This window comes from Leopardus geoffroyi, chromosome B4 (genome assembly GCF_018350155.1).
Source record: "Leopardus geoffroyi isolate Oge1 chromosome B4, O.geoffroyi_Oge1_pat1.0, whole genome shotgun sequence".
Lineage (NCBI taxonomy): Eukaryota > Metazoa > Chordata > Mammalia > Carnivora > Felidae > Leopardus > Leopardus geoffroyi.
Window position 1 is genome coordinate 54,164,754 of NC_059341.1, and position 19,712 is coordinate 54,184,465.

General features: G+C 37.2%; 1 protein-coding gene and 1 long non-coding RNA gene across 7 annotated transcripts in view; one reads left to right on the top strand and one right to left on the bottom strand.

Moving 5' to 3' along the window:
• Nucleotides 1-12,828, bottom strand: part of LOC123591555 (ATP-dependent DNA helicase Q1-like) — a 54,280-nt gene extending 41,452 nt beyond the window's left edge. For 2 of the 6 annotated variants that reach the window (XR_006709405.1, XR_006709404.1), the window contains exon 1: nt 12,643-12,755. Coding sequence is in view for 4 of the 6 variants with exons in the window: in XM_045466023.1 (XP_045321979.1) it covers nt 12,707-12,813 (107 nt within the window). In the remaining 2 variants the exon portion in view is untranslated. Of the gene's footprint in view, nt 1-12,642 lie in introns of all 6 variants that reach the window. The other 4 variants (XM_045466023.1, XM_045466022.1, XM_045466021.1 and 1 more) reach the window with 2 other exon arrangements.
• A 153-nt stretch (nt 12,829-12,981) lies between these two features.
• LOC123591556 lies at nt 12,982-13,745 on the top strand. The gene is made up of 2 exons (XR_006709406.1): nt 12,982-13,091; nt 13,374-13,745. It is a non-coding gene; the product is annotated as an uncharacterized LOC123591556 (long non-coding RNA).
• Nucleotides 13,746-19,712: the final 5,967 nt, after the last annotated feature.

A 19,712-nucleotide genomic window follows, 5' to 3' on the forward strand; every position in this document is an offset into this window, starting at 1 on the left:
CCAGAAGAAGAAGAATAAATGAAATAGAGACAGAAAGAAGAGAAGGGAAAGGGAAAGGGGAAAAGGAAAAGAAAGGAAAAAAGAAAAGAAATTCAGTAAAATGTGGTTTCCATGAGCTGGTTCTTTGAAAACATAAAAAAACACTTGATAAACCTTTAGTCAAACTCATCAAGAATAAAAGAGAGAGAACCAAATAAATTCAGAAATGAAAGGTAAATAACTGATACCACAGATATACAAAAGATTATGAGACTACTGTGAAAACATATGCCAACAAATAGGACAATCTAGATGAAAAAATTCCTAGAAACACAACCTTCCAAAACTGAATCAGGAAGAAATAGAAACAGACCAATTACAGGTAAGGCAGTTCAACTAGGATATCAAAAAACTATGAACAAAGAAAAATCCAAGACCAGATGGATTCACAGGCAAATTCTATCAGGCATTTAAAAAAGAGTTAATACCTATTCTCCTCAACTATTCCAAAAAATAGAAGGGGAAGGAAAGCTTCCCAATACATCCTATAAGGCTGGCATTACCCTCATACCAAATCCAGACAGATACCACAGAAACACACACACACACACACACACACACACACACACACACACACACACAACTACAGGCCAATATCCCTGATAAATGCAGATGAAAAATTCTCAATATTAGCAAAGCACATTCAACAATATATCAAAACAATCATTCACTATTATGAAAAATTATATGCCAACAAATTTGATAGCCTAGAAGAAATGGATAAATTCTTAGAAACATACAACTTCCAAAACTGTATCAGGAAGAAATAGAAACAGACCAATAACATCCCAAAACTGAATCAGGAAAAAACAGAAAATTTGAACAGAATGGTAACCAGCAATGAAATTGAATCAGGTAATCAAAAAACTCCCAGCAAACAAAAGTTTAGCACCAGATGACTTCACAGATGACTTCTTACAAATATTTAAAGAAGAGTTAATACCTATTCTTCTCAAACTATTTCAAAAAATAGAAAAGGACGGAAAACTTCCAAATTCATTCCATGAAGCCAGCATTATCCTGATACCAAAACCAGATAAAGGCACTACAAAGAGAACCACAGGTCAATATCTCTGATAAACATAGATGCAAAAACCCACAATAAAATATTAGCACACCAAATTTAACAATACACTAAAAAACAAAAAATCATTCACCAAGATCTAGTGGGATTTACTCCAGAGAGGCAAGGGTGGTTCAATTATTTGCAAATCAATCAATACGATACATCACATCACCAAGAGGAAAAATAAAATCATATGCTCAACTTAATAGATGGAGAAAAAGCATTTGATAAAATACAATTTCCATTCAGGATAAAAATTCTCAACAAATTAGGTTTAGAGGGAACATACCTCAACATAATAAAAGCCATACATGAAAAACCCACAGCTAACATCATACACATGATGAAAAACTGAAAGCTTTTATTCTAAGATTAGGAAAAGACAAGAATGTTCACTCTCACCACTTATTCAACACAGTTGGGAGTCCTAGCTGCAACAATCAGACAAAAAAATAAAAACCATCCATATTGGTGAAGAAGTAGAACTGTCACTATTTGTAGATTTCTGTACTATATATAGAAAACTCTAAAGACTCTACTGAAAAACTATTATAACAATAAAGTTGCAGGATACAAAATTAATATATAGGCATATGTTGCAATTATATACACTAATAATGAAGTAGAAGAAAAATTATAAAAACAATTCCACTTACAACTGTACCAAAAAGAATAAAATACCTAGGAATAAACCTAACCAAAAAAAGTGAAAGACCTGTAAACTACAGGACACTGCTAAAAGAAATTGAAGAAAACACAAATAAATGGGAATATTCTCCGCCCACAGACTAAAAGAAGTGACATTGTTAAAATGTTCATAATGTTCACAGCAATCTACAGATTTAGTGAAATCCCTATCAAAATTCTAATGGCATTTTTCATAAAACTAGGGCAAATAATCCTAAAATTTGTATGGAGCCACAGAAGACTTCAAATGGCAATCTTGACAAAGAAGAAACAAAACTGGAGTTATTACAATCTCAGATTTCAAGATATATTCTAAAACTTCAGTAACCAAAACAGTATGGTACTGGCCCCAAAACAGACACACTGATCAATGGAACACAATAGAGAGCCCAGAAATAAATCCACATCTATTCGGTTAATTTACGAGAAATGAAGCAACTATATACAATAGAGAAAAGATAGTCTTTTCAATAAATGGTTAGGAAAACTGGGCAGATACATGAGGAAGAATGAAACTGCACCACTTTCTTACACCAAATACTAAAACAAACTCAAAATGGATTAAGAATGAAGTGTGAGCCCTGATACCACAAAAATCCTCAAAGAAAACATAGGCAGTGATCTCTTGGACATTGCCCTTAACAACCTAATTAAGGATATATCTTCTTAGGTAAGGAAAAAAATGCAAATGTAAATTACAAATGCTAATTACATCAAAATAAAATGCTTTTGCACAGCAGTGGAAACCATCAATAAAACAAAATGACAACCTAGTGGATGATAGAAGAAATGTGCAAATGATAAATTTGATAAGGGATTAGTATCCAAAATACATAAAAAGCTTATATAACTCAACACCAAAAAACAGACAAACACTCCAATTACAACATGGGCAGAACACCTGAATAGACATTTTCCCAAAGAAGACAGAATGGCAAACAGACATATGAAAAGATGCATAACATCACAAATCATCAAAAGATATGCAAATCAAAACAACAATGGAGTATCACCTCACATCAGTCCAAATAGCTAGTATCAAAAACACAAGAAATTACAAGTGTTGGCAAAGATATGGAGAAAAAGACCCTTTGTGCACTCTTGGTGAGAATGTAAAATGGTACAGCCACTATGAAAAACAGTATGGAGATTCCTCGGAAAATTAAAAAAAGAAATACCATATAATCCAGCAATTCTACTTCTGGGTATGAAGAGAATGAAATTGTTGATTCAAAAAGATATATGCCCCGCTGTGTTCACTGCAGCATTATTTACAATAGCCAAGATAGGAAAGCAACCCGTGTCCAATGACAGATGAATGGATAAGATGTGATATACATGTACAATGGAATATTAATCATAAAAAAGAATGAGCTCTTGCCATTTGCAATAACACTGATATATATAAAGGGTATTATGCTAAGTGAAATAAGTCGGAGAAAGACAAATACCATATGATTTCACTTATAGGTGAAATGTAAAAAAAATGAAAAGAAATACAGAGAACAAACCGGTGGTTGGCAGAGGGGAGGAAGGTGGAGAGGTGGAGGAAATGGTGAAATGGGTGGAGGGGGATTAAGAGGTACAAATTTCCAGCTGTAAAATAAGTCCTGGAGATGAAAAGTACAGCATACGGAATATAAATAATATTATAACAACATATGGTGATACGGAGTGACTATAGTTATCATGTTGCAATCCTGGAAATAATATCATTATATGTTAATTATATGTCAACAACAAATAAAAAAACATAATAAAAACTCTTTGCAAACTAAAATGTTTGTGGAAAAATAATTTATCTTTATATTATGATATTAATCTGAGTAGTGAGACTAGGAGTGACTTATGTTTTCTACTTTATGATTTCTTAGGTTCCTAGAATTCTATCAAAAAAACATATCATTCCTTGGAACTCTTATGCATTGCTTGGGGGAATAAAAAATGAAACAGTGAGTATGGAAAATAATATGACAGTTCTTGAAAATTTAAACACAGAAATACCATGTGATTCAGCAATTCTACTTCTAGGTATATATCCAAAAGAACTGAAAGCAGAGGCTCAAAAACATTTGTACTGCAATGTTTATAGGAGCGTCATACTGCCACAAGATAAAACAACCCAAATGTACCTGACAGACAAATTGATAAACAAAAGGTGGTATATACATACAACGCAATGTTATTCAGCCTTAAAAAGATACCTATCACAAAATGGATGAAGCTCAGAGACATTATGCTAAGGGAAATAAGCCAGAAACAAAAGGACAGATATTGCATGAGTCCACTTATATGAGGTACCTAGAGTAGTCAACTTCATATGGACAGAATATGAGTAGTGTTACCAGCAACTGGAGGAAAGGGAATAAGGGAGCATTACTGTATAATAGGTACAGAAATTCAGTTTGGAATGATGAAAAAGTTCTGGAGATGGATACTAGTGATGGTTACACAATAATGTGAATTGCTGCCATTGTACTATATACTTAAAATTAGTTAAAATGGTACATTTTGGTATATATGTTTTACCACAATAAAAAAAAAACTCACAAAACAAAACTCAGAATTTTTAAAACAAGTATATATTTCACATTTTTTAAGTGTATTTATTTATTTTGAGAGAGAGAGAGAGTGCAGGAGAGGCAGAGAAAGAGAAAGAAGGGGAAGGAAAGAATCCCAAGCAGGCCCCACACTACTAGCACAGAGTCTGATGCAGGGCTGGAACTCACAAACCATGAGATCATAACCTAAGCTGAAATCAATAATCGGACATTTAACTCTGAGCCACCCAGGCACACCAAAACAAATATCTTTATAATTTATCTTTCTTTATTTTTATTAAGACTTTCCTCTTAGAGCAGTTTAAGGTTCACAGCAAAGTTGAAAGTACAGAGAAAAAAAAAATTTTTTTCAAAGAGCAGGCAATTAGAAATAAAACAGAATATACTATACAATGTAATCATTTCCAATAACTTGAAATGGATGCCATTCTAAAATTGAATTGGAGATTCAAACTTCTTTATAAAAATGAAAGAAAAATCATAGCAAGATTTTTAAACCGTAGTTTAAAATATTTTTTTAAACCTAACCAATGATAATTTGTCACTATTAAGCAGAAAAAAATGTTAGAAAGTAAACCATATATTATAGTGACTTTTAAAATGACTACATGGTTATTCCCACACTAATTTTTACTGAGATTTACTGAGAATTCTCCAGATTTCAGAGAAGTGTCCAAAATCACATAAACAAGCATAACACCAATGATACTTAAACACCACATACAAAATGATTAGCAAAAAAGACCAAAGCTTTGAGGCTTTTTTTTATTAACTCAACTGTACTGAATTTTAGCAAGAAATTATTGTATGATCTTAAACTTAATCTGTTCCTCTTCACCTCTTTCCTTGTCTGTAAAATTGAGATGGCAAAACCTATCTTATAAATAACAGATTCAAATGTCCCAGATTAGGCAAAATCCATCCACATAAATACTCAAATTAATCATTCAACGTTTCATTCAATACTTGCTTTAAAGAGTTACAATTCAATCTTAAAAGAGGAACTCCTATTCTATGGAGGGATTAGATTTCAGATGAAAACATGAAAAGGTCAGAAGTGGGGGAAACATATGGTGCGTAATTAAGGAACTTCAAATACCTGTGAACGACTAAAATTTAGTAGTACATACAGATGAACAAGTAGAAGACGCTTGAGGGCAGGAATTTCTCACTATATAAACCACTTTCTAACAATATACCTCTGAGCTTCCTTCCATGTTTTGGTTTGAAAGCTCCTGGTTTGCAAACTGTCTTTTTGGTGTGTGCACAATAAACTTTTACTAATTACTACTTCAATGATTCATTAGTTTTACCTCTGTTATTTCTAAACTTTTGACAGTTTGTGGTGTCAAAATGGGATCCAAAGAAAATACCCCTTACCTCCCCTTCCTCAACTGAGGCCCCTATGGTGATGGAACCCAGAGTCTACTGAGTTCAGTGCTTTCTCATTTACTCTAGAGTTTGAAGGTAAAGTCTCTCTCATACCTGAGCTCTGTTCTCTCCATTTTGAGCTGACTTTAATTTGCATACCTGCATTTTGTTTGTTGAAGCTTATTTACCTAAATCATCTTACTCTATTCCAAAGGGAAGAGGGCGGGGAAACACATGGTTCCCTGTGTTTGAGAACAGCTTTTAGAAAACAGAGCCCCTCAAACGAACTCTTAGGGAATCTAAAGGCAAAGACGTGTTCTACCTGGTTGGTCTATGGATCAGGATTTTGTGCCTTTTTGGAAAATGGGTGAACTTATAGAATTGTAGTGGTCACTGTAGGGCAACTTTAACTTGAAGTGTATCTTAAGCAGTGCCTTTGACAAGAGAGTATTTCAAACCTCTCAGAGACAATGGAATGCATTCTTTGATAAGCAGAAGCTTCTAAAAGATCCTTGCAGCTTGTAAACAAACAAACTTTGCTTTGCTATCTGAGCAGGTAGCCTCAACTTAGCCCATCTGCCAGAAACACAATGTGGATCCAACTATTCTTTTATAAACTAATGAGTTTTGCATTATTATGGCTATCAGCTCATGCCTAATTTTTTTTAAACAAAAGTTATAAGATCTGTTTGCCTCTGTCTATATGTTTGTCTATCTATACATGTTATAGATGTGTGATAGTTTTCTAACTCCAGATGGTATTGCCATAACTAATGTGTAAGGAGCTATTTAATTGGCTTAAAGAAAAAATAAGTCCTTATAAATGAAGTACTCTTGAAACCCTCAGAAATATAAAAACTAACCCAAATGTTTTCAAGTTCACCTGACCTGATACAACTTTTGATAAGTAAAACCTAGTTTAAGTTTGTTGGCTTAATAAAAGCAAGCATGTCTTCAAAATTTGCCAACAAGAAAAATAACTTAGGATGATGGTTAGGTGTTTGTTTTTTTTTTTTTTTTTCTTTTTTAATGTTTAGTCATTTTTGAAATACAGAGAGAGACAGAGCACAAGCAGGGGTGGGGCAGAGAGAGAGGGGGACACAGACTCTGAAGCAGGCTCCAGGCTCTGCGCTGTCAGCACAGAGCCCGACGAGGGGCTCGAACTCATGAACCATGAGATCACGACCTGAGCCGAAGTCGGATACTCAACCGACTGAGCCACCCAGGCGCCCCTGATGGTTAGGTGTTTAATGTTTAATTCAAGCTTAACTGTTAAAAACAAATAATTTAAATAAATGTAAATAACAGAAATGTCGCCTATCAGGAATCCTAAGTTCTCTCTGGTCTGGTAAGAAAGCAAATGCAGAAATGAAAACGAGAGAGGCTAATATCTAGAAGGATACAACAGCCCCAAACAGAGATTTCTGTCTTCTATCATCTCCATATTTATTGACCTCTCAAGACTACAGACATGGTGAATGTGCAGAAAGAAACAATCAGATAGTAGTCATTAATTTGTGGAAGCAAAGAGTCTGGGGGGGCAAGTGGCTTTTGAAGTTGTGATCAAAGCACAATAATATATTGGCGTCACCAGATGGAAAGTAGTATCCTGTAAGCAATACAACTAATTAGCAGTTATCTTTAAAGTTTAAGATTGATGGAGCATGCAGCTTTAAGGATAACTGGTTACTGTTCTAGCTAGCTAACCTTGGGCGCTTTAGCCCTGTGGGCAGCTTTCTGCCCTAAGCCTTTATAATCCATTAATGTAAGTGTAGGAATTCTTGAACCTATTTCCCATACAGAAAAGTACAGACCAAGTTAAATTAAATAATGAATATTCATTGACTATCTAAATTATTTCCCAATGAGATAATAAATATACTGAATCATTAAACGTTAAACATAAATTTATCTACTTTGGGCTTTCTTTTTTTTTTTTTCTGTATTGTAGTATTGCTAATATTTTATTTAAGGAAACTAACTTTATTTAAACTCCTACTGAAATAAAACTATACATCACTACCAGAAATGAGGAAAAAACAAAACACTCACTTGCTATAAGTAAAAGGTAACCACACCTATAATTGTAATAAATGATAAATGTAACCAATGATATTTTTTGCCTACTGGGAGTTTGGAGCTTGGGTATTGCTCTTTTTGTTAAAATGAGGAATCAGCAGATATAAGAGAATTACTAAAGACATACAACCTCAACTAATAATTTTTCCCTGATGCTAGTAAGAACTAAAAAAAGTTAAAAACGTATCTCTAAAAAGTTTTATAATTGTGTATTTAATTGTGTATTTAATTGTGTATTTAAGCTATGTGATTCAATGTACTTTTTATCACATCTGAGTTACAACTAAAACTGACCTGAGCAAATCAGTGTTTTTGCTGATTAAATGGCTGTTTGCCATTTAAATACATTTAAGTCAGCTCTCTGAATCGGTTCCCATCATGGCAGTCCCTCAGTACTACTACACTGCCTCAAATCTACCTCATAGTGAATGGTTTTTATTAAGCACCTCCCTTGCACTACTATGCAAGGTTCTTAGTTATGTTTAATTTGTTTCCATTTGTATCATCTGCTACAAGGTAACCTAAACCTAGTTCTTCATCTTCTAGGAAAACTCTTCCAATAAATTCAAACTATGGCAACTATCCTTTCACTTATGAGAAATCACTACATTCTTTCTATTAGCACCTGCCAACATTGTTTTACCCTAGCCTCGCTTGCTCAGACAGTCTCAAAAGAGTCACTCAAGCTTTAGTAGCCGAGGATTCATCAGAACCCCAACTTTTGGCCTTTTCAATTTTTACAGATAGACGATACTTGGGTCTGTTAATAACTATGTCCTTTGCCACACTAATAAACATACTATAAAAAAAGTATCTAAAAAAACCAAAAAATGTATCTCTAAAAAGTTTTTATAATTGTGTATTTATAAATTTGCCAGTCCACAATTGCTTACTTCTTAGTTTTTACTAGGAATTCAAGATTATAAGCATTAAAAATCCTAATTAATAGATGTAATTTAAAGCTAATAGAAATAATACAGGAGAAAGATAATGACTTTATATGAAAAGTAGGAAAGGAAAATAGAATGTGTTTTTTGGACAAGGAAAGAAATGAAGGACATGGGTTTTTGTTAGTAGTGGTGGTCGTGGTGTTTGGTAAGGGAAACAAATAAAGCGATTTCGTCCTCAAGTAAAATAATTGTTCCAGAATGAGGAAAAGAAAAAAAAAAAAAAAAGATGGGGCAAAACTGGAAATCTTGAGAAAAGAATTTTACGTATGGTCTAGCTACAAGTGAAATGGATTTATTTAAGTTTAAAAAAAAAGTGCTAATATCAAAAGTATACTGGTACAAAATTAGAATTTGGTTTTCTGTTAAAAGGACAAAGTTTTGTTTTGTTTTGAGTATTGATCAGTTCTTCCTAAGAAATTATAAATAAAACTTTTTCTTACCTTTAAGGTAATCTATTTATGAAACAAAGATCTGGGTCTTATGAAAATAATTTTGTGTAATTCTTCATCACATCTTGGATTACTTAGAAAAACTGAGTCTTCTCTATTACAAGAGCTCAATTTTTTATAACTATATAGATTTTTGTATTTGCCTTTGGAATCTTTTAATTGTTATTCTGGTTGAATGGGTACCTAAGTATTATTTCAGAGTGACCTATGATCCTATTTGACCAAATGTTTTAAATCTTTTGACATTTTAAACAAACTTCCCCAAATCGACTTCTAAATAAAGTAAAAAGAGGAATGTTAATTTATGTAGACTTACTTGATATATTAAATTGCATGGGAAACACTGTCAAATAATGTTTTACCCTAGATCATAATTTATATATAGGATATATTAAATAATTAATTCAAAAATTATTTGAAATTCCTAAATACCTGACATTTCCTGTTATAGTCATAATTCCAGCTTTTATCTTAAAATATCATATACCATAAAAATAACCAATTTTATTTCTCAATTGCATGTCTGCACGTGTGTATGTGTATGTATGTGTATGAACTCTCACCAGATCTTTAACCATGGCTATTTTTTAATCTTTTTTCACTCTCTGGCAGTGATTGTTTTACTCTGATCTCTCACAAAAGTGTTCCTATAAAAGTGCTTCATTTACAAGGAAATTCATGGAAAAGACTGACAAGTACAGGTTTCTCATAACTTTAAGATCATAACACTGAATGGGTAAGAATTTCAAACTGATACGTAAAGCTGCTGACCTAAGCTGAAGCAAAACAAGAATTATAAGAGACTGAACTGATTACGATGATTATAATTTTTTTATAACTTCATTTAAAACACTGCTGGTTCGGGGCGCCTGCGTGGCGCAGTCGGTTAAGCGTCCGACTTCAGCCAGGTCACGATCTCGCGGTCCGTGAGTTCGAGCCCCGCGTCAGGCTCTGGGCTGATGGCTCAGAGCCTGGAGCCTGTTTCAGATTCTGTGTCTCCCTCTCTCACTGCCCCTCCCCCGTTCATGCTCTGTCTCTCTCTGTCCCAAAAATAAATAAATGTTGAAAAAAAAATAAAACACTGCTGGTTCTTTAATGTTTTGTTGTCCAGATTTAAAGGGTCCTGTTTTCTCCTCTCTATTCTAAGCTACCTATAGCTTACAGCAGCACTTCAGTAAAATATAATTTTGTAAACAAAGGTTGAAACATGTATATTTTTCTCCCTCCCTGATCCCTCCAGAATTCAGAAATTCATATTGAATATCTTTATTTTTCATGACAATACATGTATTTACATAAGCTCAACTGACTCTTCTCTTTGTATTAGGACACAATTAGAAACGTCCTAATGTTAGCTTCTTAACCTAAAAAGACTTGAAAAGTTCAATCTAAGATTCCTTATGAAAAGTTACAGCAGAGCAGATTTAAAAGAGCCTATATGGTCAATCACTATTCTTGCTGAACTTATGTAAATAATCAGGCCAAATTTTTGAAACTAGACTTAATTTGCAAACAAGCTAGTCTTACCGTGGTTATTTTTGATAAAAATAAGAAAGAACAAAATGAACTGGATCCTGAATTCTTCTAGTTTCCTCCAATACTTGACTAGAACTCTCCACACTAACATTTCCAGTTTCCTCCCACTCTTCTCACCTGGAATCACTATGGAAATAAAGTTGCCCTTTTCTCAAAGCCATGCAAGGTAAAGCTGGACAACTGAATATAAACTTCAGAGAAACCACCAAAACAGCTCATGTGAGGCTAGTCGTTGCGTCTGTTGCTCTGTGGTCACGCAGCAAGATACCAGAGACATTCAAACTGCAAACCAGGAAAATCTGTCAACGGCCACTCTTGCCCTCACTCCATCTGAAGATGCTTTGAACCCAATATTTATAAATTTTCTCAACTGGCTGCCCTCCAAACTCAGTGAATTTATAATTTCCTTGAACTATTAACCTTTGTTTCTCTTTCATTTCCACAGAAATCTCTCTTATTAAATTACTTGACTGCCCACATCATAAAGAGGCCTAATTGGGGTGGAAGTTCGTGGCAACACTGCCTCCTAAAATAAAACATCCTCACGTTCATCCAGTCCTAAGTCATCATGAGGATGTGACTGTCAACACATCATGTTATGCTTATGTAAATAACTTTTTAAAAATTGCAAATCATTTGATTTATTTAGTTGGTTAAATCTTGACACCTGGGAATCTGCTCTGGGGAATTTTTCAGTCTTTGGCTATGGTTCTCCTTAAGCCATCATATATACTTCTTTAATATGTTGTCTACTCCTAAGGGTTCTTAAATGCCTGCCAGCAGCCACTCATATGCCAAATGGTATCCATCAGGATCAGATTACCAGAGGAAATAAACAATAAACACATAAATGATGAAGACGGTGACTACATGGCCCTCAGGCTGATTATTCAACGAATGGCAAAAACAAATATGTGGTTCTTCAGACTGGGTACATGAGAAAATAATCAAAAGGGGGGAATTGTTAAAATAAAAAATCAACAGAGACCAGCCTTGAAACTTCCCTGGCAGACAAACCAGTTTTGTCATACAAAGCTTAATTTAGCTTATTTTGTAAGACTAACTTCACCTGGATAATTACTTGTTTACGCCCGTGGAAATCATAAGCACAACTTAAACTGTTTCCCAAAGTTGATATGAGGTAACAACTAACCAATTCCCTATCACTTAAGAAAATGTAAATATTCTTATCACTGTAAAAAAAAAAAAAAAAAAAAAATCCTTAGACTTCTTACTTCCCAAGCTGCTTTGTAACAACATAGCCCTGCGCCTAATTCTGTTTTGGCTTGAGTGCTCCTGGTTCCCCAGCTGTTCTTTGGTGGATGCTCAACAAACTTTACTAATTGCTACATCAATGATTCATTGGTTTTCTGCTATTTTTGAACTTTGACAGCAGCCACAGTAAATGTTGTATGGGGTCACAGCCAGTCATTTATGTTGGAGTAAATACCCTTGAGGTACTACAGGCTAAATCAAAAACACACCCCTCCTCTCCCCACCAACTGCTTCTTAAAGACGACAGCAATCCTCCACTATGCCTACATGGCCCCTGTGCCGTTCACGATAAATGGTGGTTGCCAATAAACAGACTTTGGAAACCAAACTTCCTGCATGGGAAAGGTTGGAGATAAAAAGGAGTAGAAAGTCCAAGGTGCCCCTAAGGGCCCGAGTTCCACTAGAGATGGGCGAGGATTAACGCCCTTTTCTCTCTTGCCAGGATATTGGTGAAAGGAAGTGATCCGCGATAGACCGCCCTCGCCCACAGTAAGGAGAAAGAAAAGATTAGCCCTTTCAAAGCCGAATTACCCCAGATCCTCTCCCACCCATCCACCCTCCACCCCTTCCACCCTCCAGCCCCTCCACCCGCACCCCCACCCCCACCCCCTGCTTCTTAGGTCTCCGACCTCAAAGAGCTCAGCTCAGGAACAGTAGGCTTTCAGCCGCTCTCCAAACAAAACCTCCCCCTACCAAGCTTCCCTTTTTCTCCAGCTGCGAGCATTCGCCCTCCGGTTTGGTCTCCTCAACCAATTGCAAGTAACACTCTTCTCTAATTGGTGAAGGGGTGTGGACACCATTTGTATCACCGAACAAGACTATGGATGATTGGTTGCTATTGAGAGGGTTTCGTCAATGGGAAGCAGTCTTGAAGCTCTTGTGGGGGGGCTCGAGTGTTCTGTAGATGCTCGGGCTGTACCCTTGGCTGCCTGCCGGGTTTTTTTTTTAATAATTAATTAATTAATTAATTTTTTTTTTTTTTTTTTTTTTCCGTGTTGCTTCGTCCCCTGGGCTCTTGGAGGTGCTGTCGCCGTTCCTCTCACCGCTGCAGCCATGATCTCCTTAACGGACACCCAGAGTAAGCACTCGCCCCGGTATCCCCGCCTGGAGCCTCACACACCCGTTGCTCGAGCTCGTCTCGCTCGCCCGCCCCTCTGCCCGGGTCAATGAATGAAGCTCCTGTTGGGGGCGGCGGCCTGCGGGACTGAGCGAGGGATGCGGGACTGGGAGGGCTGCCTTGAGGGGTCGGGGGCTGGACTTGCAGTGGCAGACCTGGTCTGGGAGGCGGGTCGGCGGGGTCTGGGGAGAAGTCCGATCTGGATTGGGGGGAAGCCTTTGCTGAGCGTCTGTCTTGCACCAGGGTCTCGCCGCTCTCACCCCAGTGAGATGGACGCTTTGTTCCTGCAGATGGCCACAAGAGAAGGTTTGATGCTCGGTACCCGCGGTTCATCCTTGGAGACGTTTCTGCAAACTTGGACTCCTCTACAAGTTACAGGCCCGTTGTTTGGGAGGCGGTATTTTAAATGTCACCAGTTATCGAGTTTTGGCTTTCTTTCTTTCTTCTTCTTTTTTTTTTTTTTTTTTTTTTTCTCTTAATATGCTTATACTTTAATATTTTTACTATTTCGCCATTTGCCACCTCTGGAAAGAAACTTCGAAAAATTTCTTTAAACGATTTCACTTTTCTACCACCTAATGTTTCCACAGTAGTAAAAAGCCACATTGTGTTCAGTTATACAGTGTCTTTCCTCAATGTTGTATATTGTGCTTTGTGGCTTATTTTATTATTTTAGAATCTCTTTCTGCCTGACAACAGTTCTCCACGCCTTTCTTCTCTCTAAGGTTAGAATTGCTGTTTTCATTTCTTTCATAACACTCCTACTTCTCTACCACTTTGTCAATCTTAAGTATTTACATATCTGCCCAACCTTGTCTGTCCTGTATTTTTTAATGGTCATAATAGTCTTTTTGTCTCACTTTGCTTTATCTGCCATCCTCTGGGTTTCTTACTTTGCTTAATTGCCTTTGATTTTCAAAATTTTAAGTATTAAAATGTCCTTTGAAAACAGAACTTCATTTAAAATGCCCTATTTTAAAGTGGACTCTTAAGATTTGGGTTCAAGTCATGGCTGGCTTGAACTTAACAGAGCTTCTAATGTCTCCTATATACACTACGACCCCAATCAGGCTTTCTTCCTTCCTGAGGTTAGATGGGTCTGCACCTTGGGGCCACCTGCACTGGCACAGGAAGGGTGCCCATTTTGGTCTGTTGGTCTGTTGGCCTCACCTGTTCTGATGTGAGAACATATAAAGTCTCTTTTCTTTTATCTTTTCTTTTCTTTCTTTCTTTCTTTCTTTCTTTCTTTCTTTTTTTTTTTTTTTTTTTTTTACTGTTATAATAAAAACTAGCAATTGTATAAAGTCATCTTCTTTCATTTTACTAAGTGCCTTCATGTAAATCATTACACTGAATTTTTATGAGTTCTGTAAGGCAGAGAGGAGTATACCTCTTTTATATATTAAAAAAGGCTCAGGGGTGCCTGGGTGGCCCAGTCTGTTGAGCATACGACTCTTGGTTTCGGGTCAGGTAATGATCTCATGATCCTGAGATTGAGCCCCATGTTGCCTCACACTGAGCATGGAGCCTGCTTGGAATTCTCTCTTTCTCTTGCCCCTTCTCCCCCGCCCCCCTCACAAAATAAACAAACATTTAAAAAAATAAAAGAGGCTCAAAGGAAATTCAGTGTATGCTTATAAAGAAAGTGATAGAAACAAGGCTTGATCCCAGGTCTGCTGGTCTAGAAATTTTTATTTTCACTGTACCTTACTAGCATCTAAGAAGCCTTGATATAAACTTTGAGATCTAAGAATGATGCAGTTCTTTTGATGAGGATGCATAAGGCAAGCTGACACCCTGCAAACACCACCCCCCCACCCCCACCCCCACCCCCGTGGGATATGTGTGACATTCCTCAGGCACTCCTAGCTGCCCTAAAGCTAAGAGAAGCAGAAAACAATTGGTTCACTGATAGAGATGCAGGACATGAAATCTCTATCAGTTTACAAATGTCTTTGTAAATGACAAGACAAAGGCAATCTTATCAATAGCCTAATCTCCAGAAACCTATGGACTCAGTCTCCTGGAGCCCCAACATCACCCTCCCCTCCATAGTGATGTGGGGAACAAAGGCAAGAAGGAAATGGTAACATTAAATTTCTTTATAACCTATAGCCCATTGACAAAAACCTGAGGCAAATACAGAGTGTAACAGTTCTCCAGGAACCCCCTACTATCATAATGTTAATGATTTGCTAGAGAAAAAAAACAACCTTAGCTTGACAATAGCTAGGCCTCCAGTATCTTATATGTCCTCTTTAGCATATGAAGGCCTTTTGGAAGCCTCCTTTTTGCCTTTACCTGCCCCCAACTCCATAGTATGTGATCAGTCACTCTTCGCAACCACAGTACAGTTCTTTCTGCCCATGGGTCCTGTCCCAGTGCTCTAATAAAATCACCTTTTTGCACCAAAGACATCTCAAGAATTCTTTCTTGGCCCTTGGCTCTGGACCTCCACCACTCCAAAACCCCATCAAAGCTAATGCCAGTTTTGGCAAATGTTACAGGCAACTGCCTCCTGGACTACACTGAGTGAAATAGGAGGAATGTTTCAGTTCCCATGTTATGGTTTTAAGCTGTGGAGTCCGAAACTGGGTTTGAATTCTGGCCTGAATCCACACAACCACCACTCTTCCTGCCCATCTGCCCCCAGCCCCAATGCACACACATACATACATTTGCTGATTCTATGAGCAAAGATAATTATTTTTTTATATAATTTTTTAAGTTTATTTATTTTGAGAGCAAGAAAGCATGAGCTGGGAAGGGGCAGAGAGAGGAGAGAGAGAATCCCAAGCAGACCCTTCCCTGGAAGTACAGAGCCCCATGCAAGGCTCGAACTCACGAACCATGAGACCATGACCTGAGCTGGAACCAAGAGTGAACACCTAGACAGCTGAACCACCCAGGCACCCTGAAGCAAGGGTAATTCCTAATCACTGTATCTATGAAATATGGGGCTGGTGCTACTCTTCACCCCAAAATTTTGTTAAAGGCATTACAACATATTTGTGTAAAAATTTCAGTACATGTGAAACCATAGCCACACGTTGTCCTTTTTCATTGTAATCAATTTTTAATACTTCTAATACCTAATTAGTTGTATTAGATAATAAACTAATCATATTGAACTTGAATCACCTAGATGCTTCCCCCAGAAGTTCAGAATACTCGAATACCCTTGAGGTTCATTTAATAAAACATATTTAACCTGAAAAAAAAAAAAAAAATCCCATAGGAAACAGTGTGACATAATGGTTAAACACAGGGACTGAGTTAAAATGCTTAACCAGAATCATGACTCCAGGCAAATTATTTCTCTAAACCTCAACTTCCTCCATCTCTAAAAGGAGGTAATGAAATACCTATCTTACAATAGTACTGGGGAGATTTAATTCTATAAGGCATGTAAATCACCTCGGAGATAATTCATGACAAATTCTCAGTACATAGTATATTTCCATATAATTTCCTTTCTAATGAACAAACATCTCAAAATTTTTATGTAATCGATATAATTTGTGAATAGATAGAAATTAGTCATATTCAAATAACTCAGCTGCCAGTGATTAAACCCTAACTACTAAATAGTTATATAATGGAATTTATTCTTTTGTTCATATTTTTCTCTAGGATATTATGTCTGACAGGTAAAGTTATTTTGGTCAATTCTCTTAAGGAATTTAAACATGGAAATATTAGCCAAACATTTTCATAGGATTTTGTCTCTTTGGAATATACTTCTCAGTATATTTACAAACAGATAACTGAATTCTTTTAGGAGAATTTGCAAGAAAAAGATAGTTGAAATGGGAGGCAGTAGTTAACTGTAAATTGAGGAGGTGGGGGATGTAGAAAAGGTATATGATAGAAGTATTCAACTCATCAGAATATTTTACAAGGCTTCAACATTTTTAAATAGCTGTGCCCTTGATTTTGGCTTTGTGGAGCCAAGGCCAAAAAGTTAAATAACAGATCAGAAATCATTAATAGTGTACTTCAAACTGGGTTTCCAAAAATATGTGGAGGAACCATAGAATAATGGAGTCCTAAGAGCCAGCTAAGACCAACAAGGCAGAGAAGAGACTTTAGGACCAGTTATACCAAGAGGAAAGGGACACAGTTGAACAGAGAGGATGGGAAGACAGTACCTAAGGTTGGGGGAGGAGGGAACTGGCCAGTATAATGTTTGGAGGCAAGTCCCAGCAAGCATATGTGGTGAGTGTCATGTGTGGGAGACACACAGAACAAATGAAGTCAGCTGTAGACAGTCTATAACAAGAGCTAACAAGGACTCAGACTATAGGTAGGCCAGTCTCCAGCCCAACAGCATGGGTCAACACTGAATGCTACTGTTGGCCTCTCCAGAAAGAGAAGTAGGCATTTTAGTTTCCATTTTCTCCTTGTACTTTAAGGAAATGTTGGTTGCATTCCTGGTTGTTTTGGACACACAGACTTGTCCTCCTGTAATGAATCTGAGTGTTCAAAGGTATGATGCTCCTCTCTATTGTACTAAGGGATAAAGTGAAGTCTGGAGCAGAGAAGACTATTGGATCCAAATTTGAATTGTACTTAAGAGCTGAGTTCTGCTTGGGCTCAATTTATATCCTTAGGATTCATTATTGTTTTATTTTAATATTCATTTTTGAGAGAGAGAGTGCAGGTCGGGGAGGGGCAGAGAGGGAAGGAGAGACAGAATCTGAGGCAGGCTCCAGGCTCCAATCCATCGGCACAGAGCCTGTTGCAGGGCTCGAACTCATGAACTGCAAGATTAAGACCTCAGCTAAAGTCACACACTCAACCGACTAAGCCACCCAGGTGCCCCTATGTTCTTAGGATTTCACTGCTTATCTTCCATTTTCCTCTCTTCCCCCTGAACATCCCTTAAGGAGATGCTGAATTCCACTTAAGCCAGGTGAGGGAGTGGTTAGATGTGGAAGTAGAAGTTATTACAGACTGACTTCAGAAAGACTACTATGCTTTGGGTTAGCTGCCTGCCACAGCCCTGACTCCCTAGATTAAGGCACGATATTCTCATTTCTAATCCCATTTGGATTCACAGATGTAAGTGACCACAATGGAAATTCTGAATACCGAAGTAGAAACTGAAAAAAGTCTGAATACTGAAGTAGAAACTTCTCAGTGACCATTCTGAGCAGTCAGTAAAGTCATATTGGCCCTAACCCTTGAAGGAAAAACTGAATTCAGTTTTGCTGAGTAGAGTACAACTTTAATACAGCCCAACTGCAATTAGAAGCTAGGGACTATGTCGTTCCTGAAACCCACCTGGAGAATTGCTCCCCAAGTCCTCTCTATTCTCCACATTCTGCCACAGAAGATAGTAAAAAGGGGTTGTGCCACACCCTTCTGTAGAAAAAAGGTAGATTTGGGAAATAGTTTGGAGGCATCAAAATTATAAGCAATTTTAGGGTACAATCAAGACCTGGCTGCTTAACCCTACAATAAATTGGACTTCAAAGGCACTCAGCATTGGTAGGGAAAAAGAAAATACATGTGCTTGCAAGATGATATGTGTTTGATGCTCATGGAAAAGATGAAAAAATAGGTCATCATCATGTAATGAGCTTGTAGGTGTCAGAATGTGTGCTGTTGGAGGAGATAGGGGAAGGGAGATAGAGAGCAATCAGCAAAGCAAAAAGGGGCTGGAAATCAGACTCCTATCCCCACGATCTTCCCTTTGGTTGCAGACAGTGGATGGGCCTCTGGGGGCACAGGTGGACCCCTCCCCATTTTTTCTTTCTGGGACATCCCTTCAATGCTCTCCCCAACTGGATTTCTGACATTAATCACCACTCCCATTTTGAATAGCCAGTCAGGCTATTGAAGCATTGTTAATGACACCATTGACCAAAGTATCAATCAGGCAAGAGAATTTGAACTTGGCTCAAAAGGGCTCTTGGCCTTCCTTCCCTGAGGTAGAGATCTCCAGGCAGCAAATGAAGTCATCCACAGGGCAGCCAGGTGATCCACCTAACAATGCATTCCACGTGGGAAGTTCCTTTTACCAAGCTCTTTTGTTGTTCTTCATAACATGCAGTGGACACACCAATCTGTCACCTATTAGTTGCAGGATTTCTTATTCTTTAACACAGTCCACAAAATTGGTAATAGCATCAGGCTAAGGCTCTGGTATATACAAGTTGGTGCAAAAGGGTATAGAGTCCCAGGACTGGAAATAATCTTAAGAAGTCATTTCAAATACCCCCTGCCTCTAAGAGGATCACCATATCCACCCACTTCGAAGGCAGTCTTCTTTCCTCTTCCCAAATACAGAAGTAATTGGGAAGTCTCAGACTGTCCATTCCCAGCTATAGTCACACAATGATGTAAAATGCCCCCTGCGTGTTCCAGGTTTTACCTTTAGGAAGCACCTAATCTAAGTTTTTTTATGGAATGTAAATATATTAACTTCTGTCAAAATGCTTACTAAGCAACAAAGTAGTGAATAAAAACCAACAAAAAGGCTGAAAAGAGGAAGAACCAAGAACCATTCAAAGACAGAAGAAGTTAGTTAGAGAAGGCTTCCAGGAAGAGGGAGTATGAAGCTGGTTTAGAAAAGAA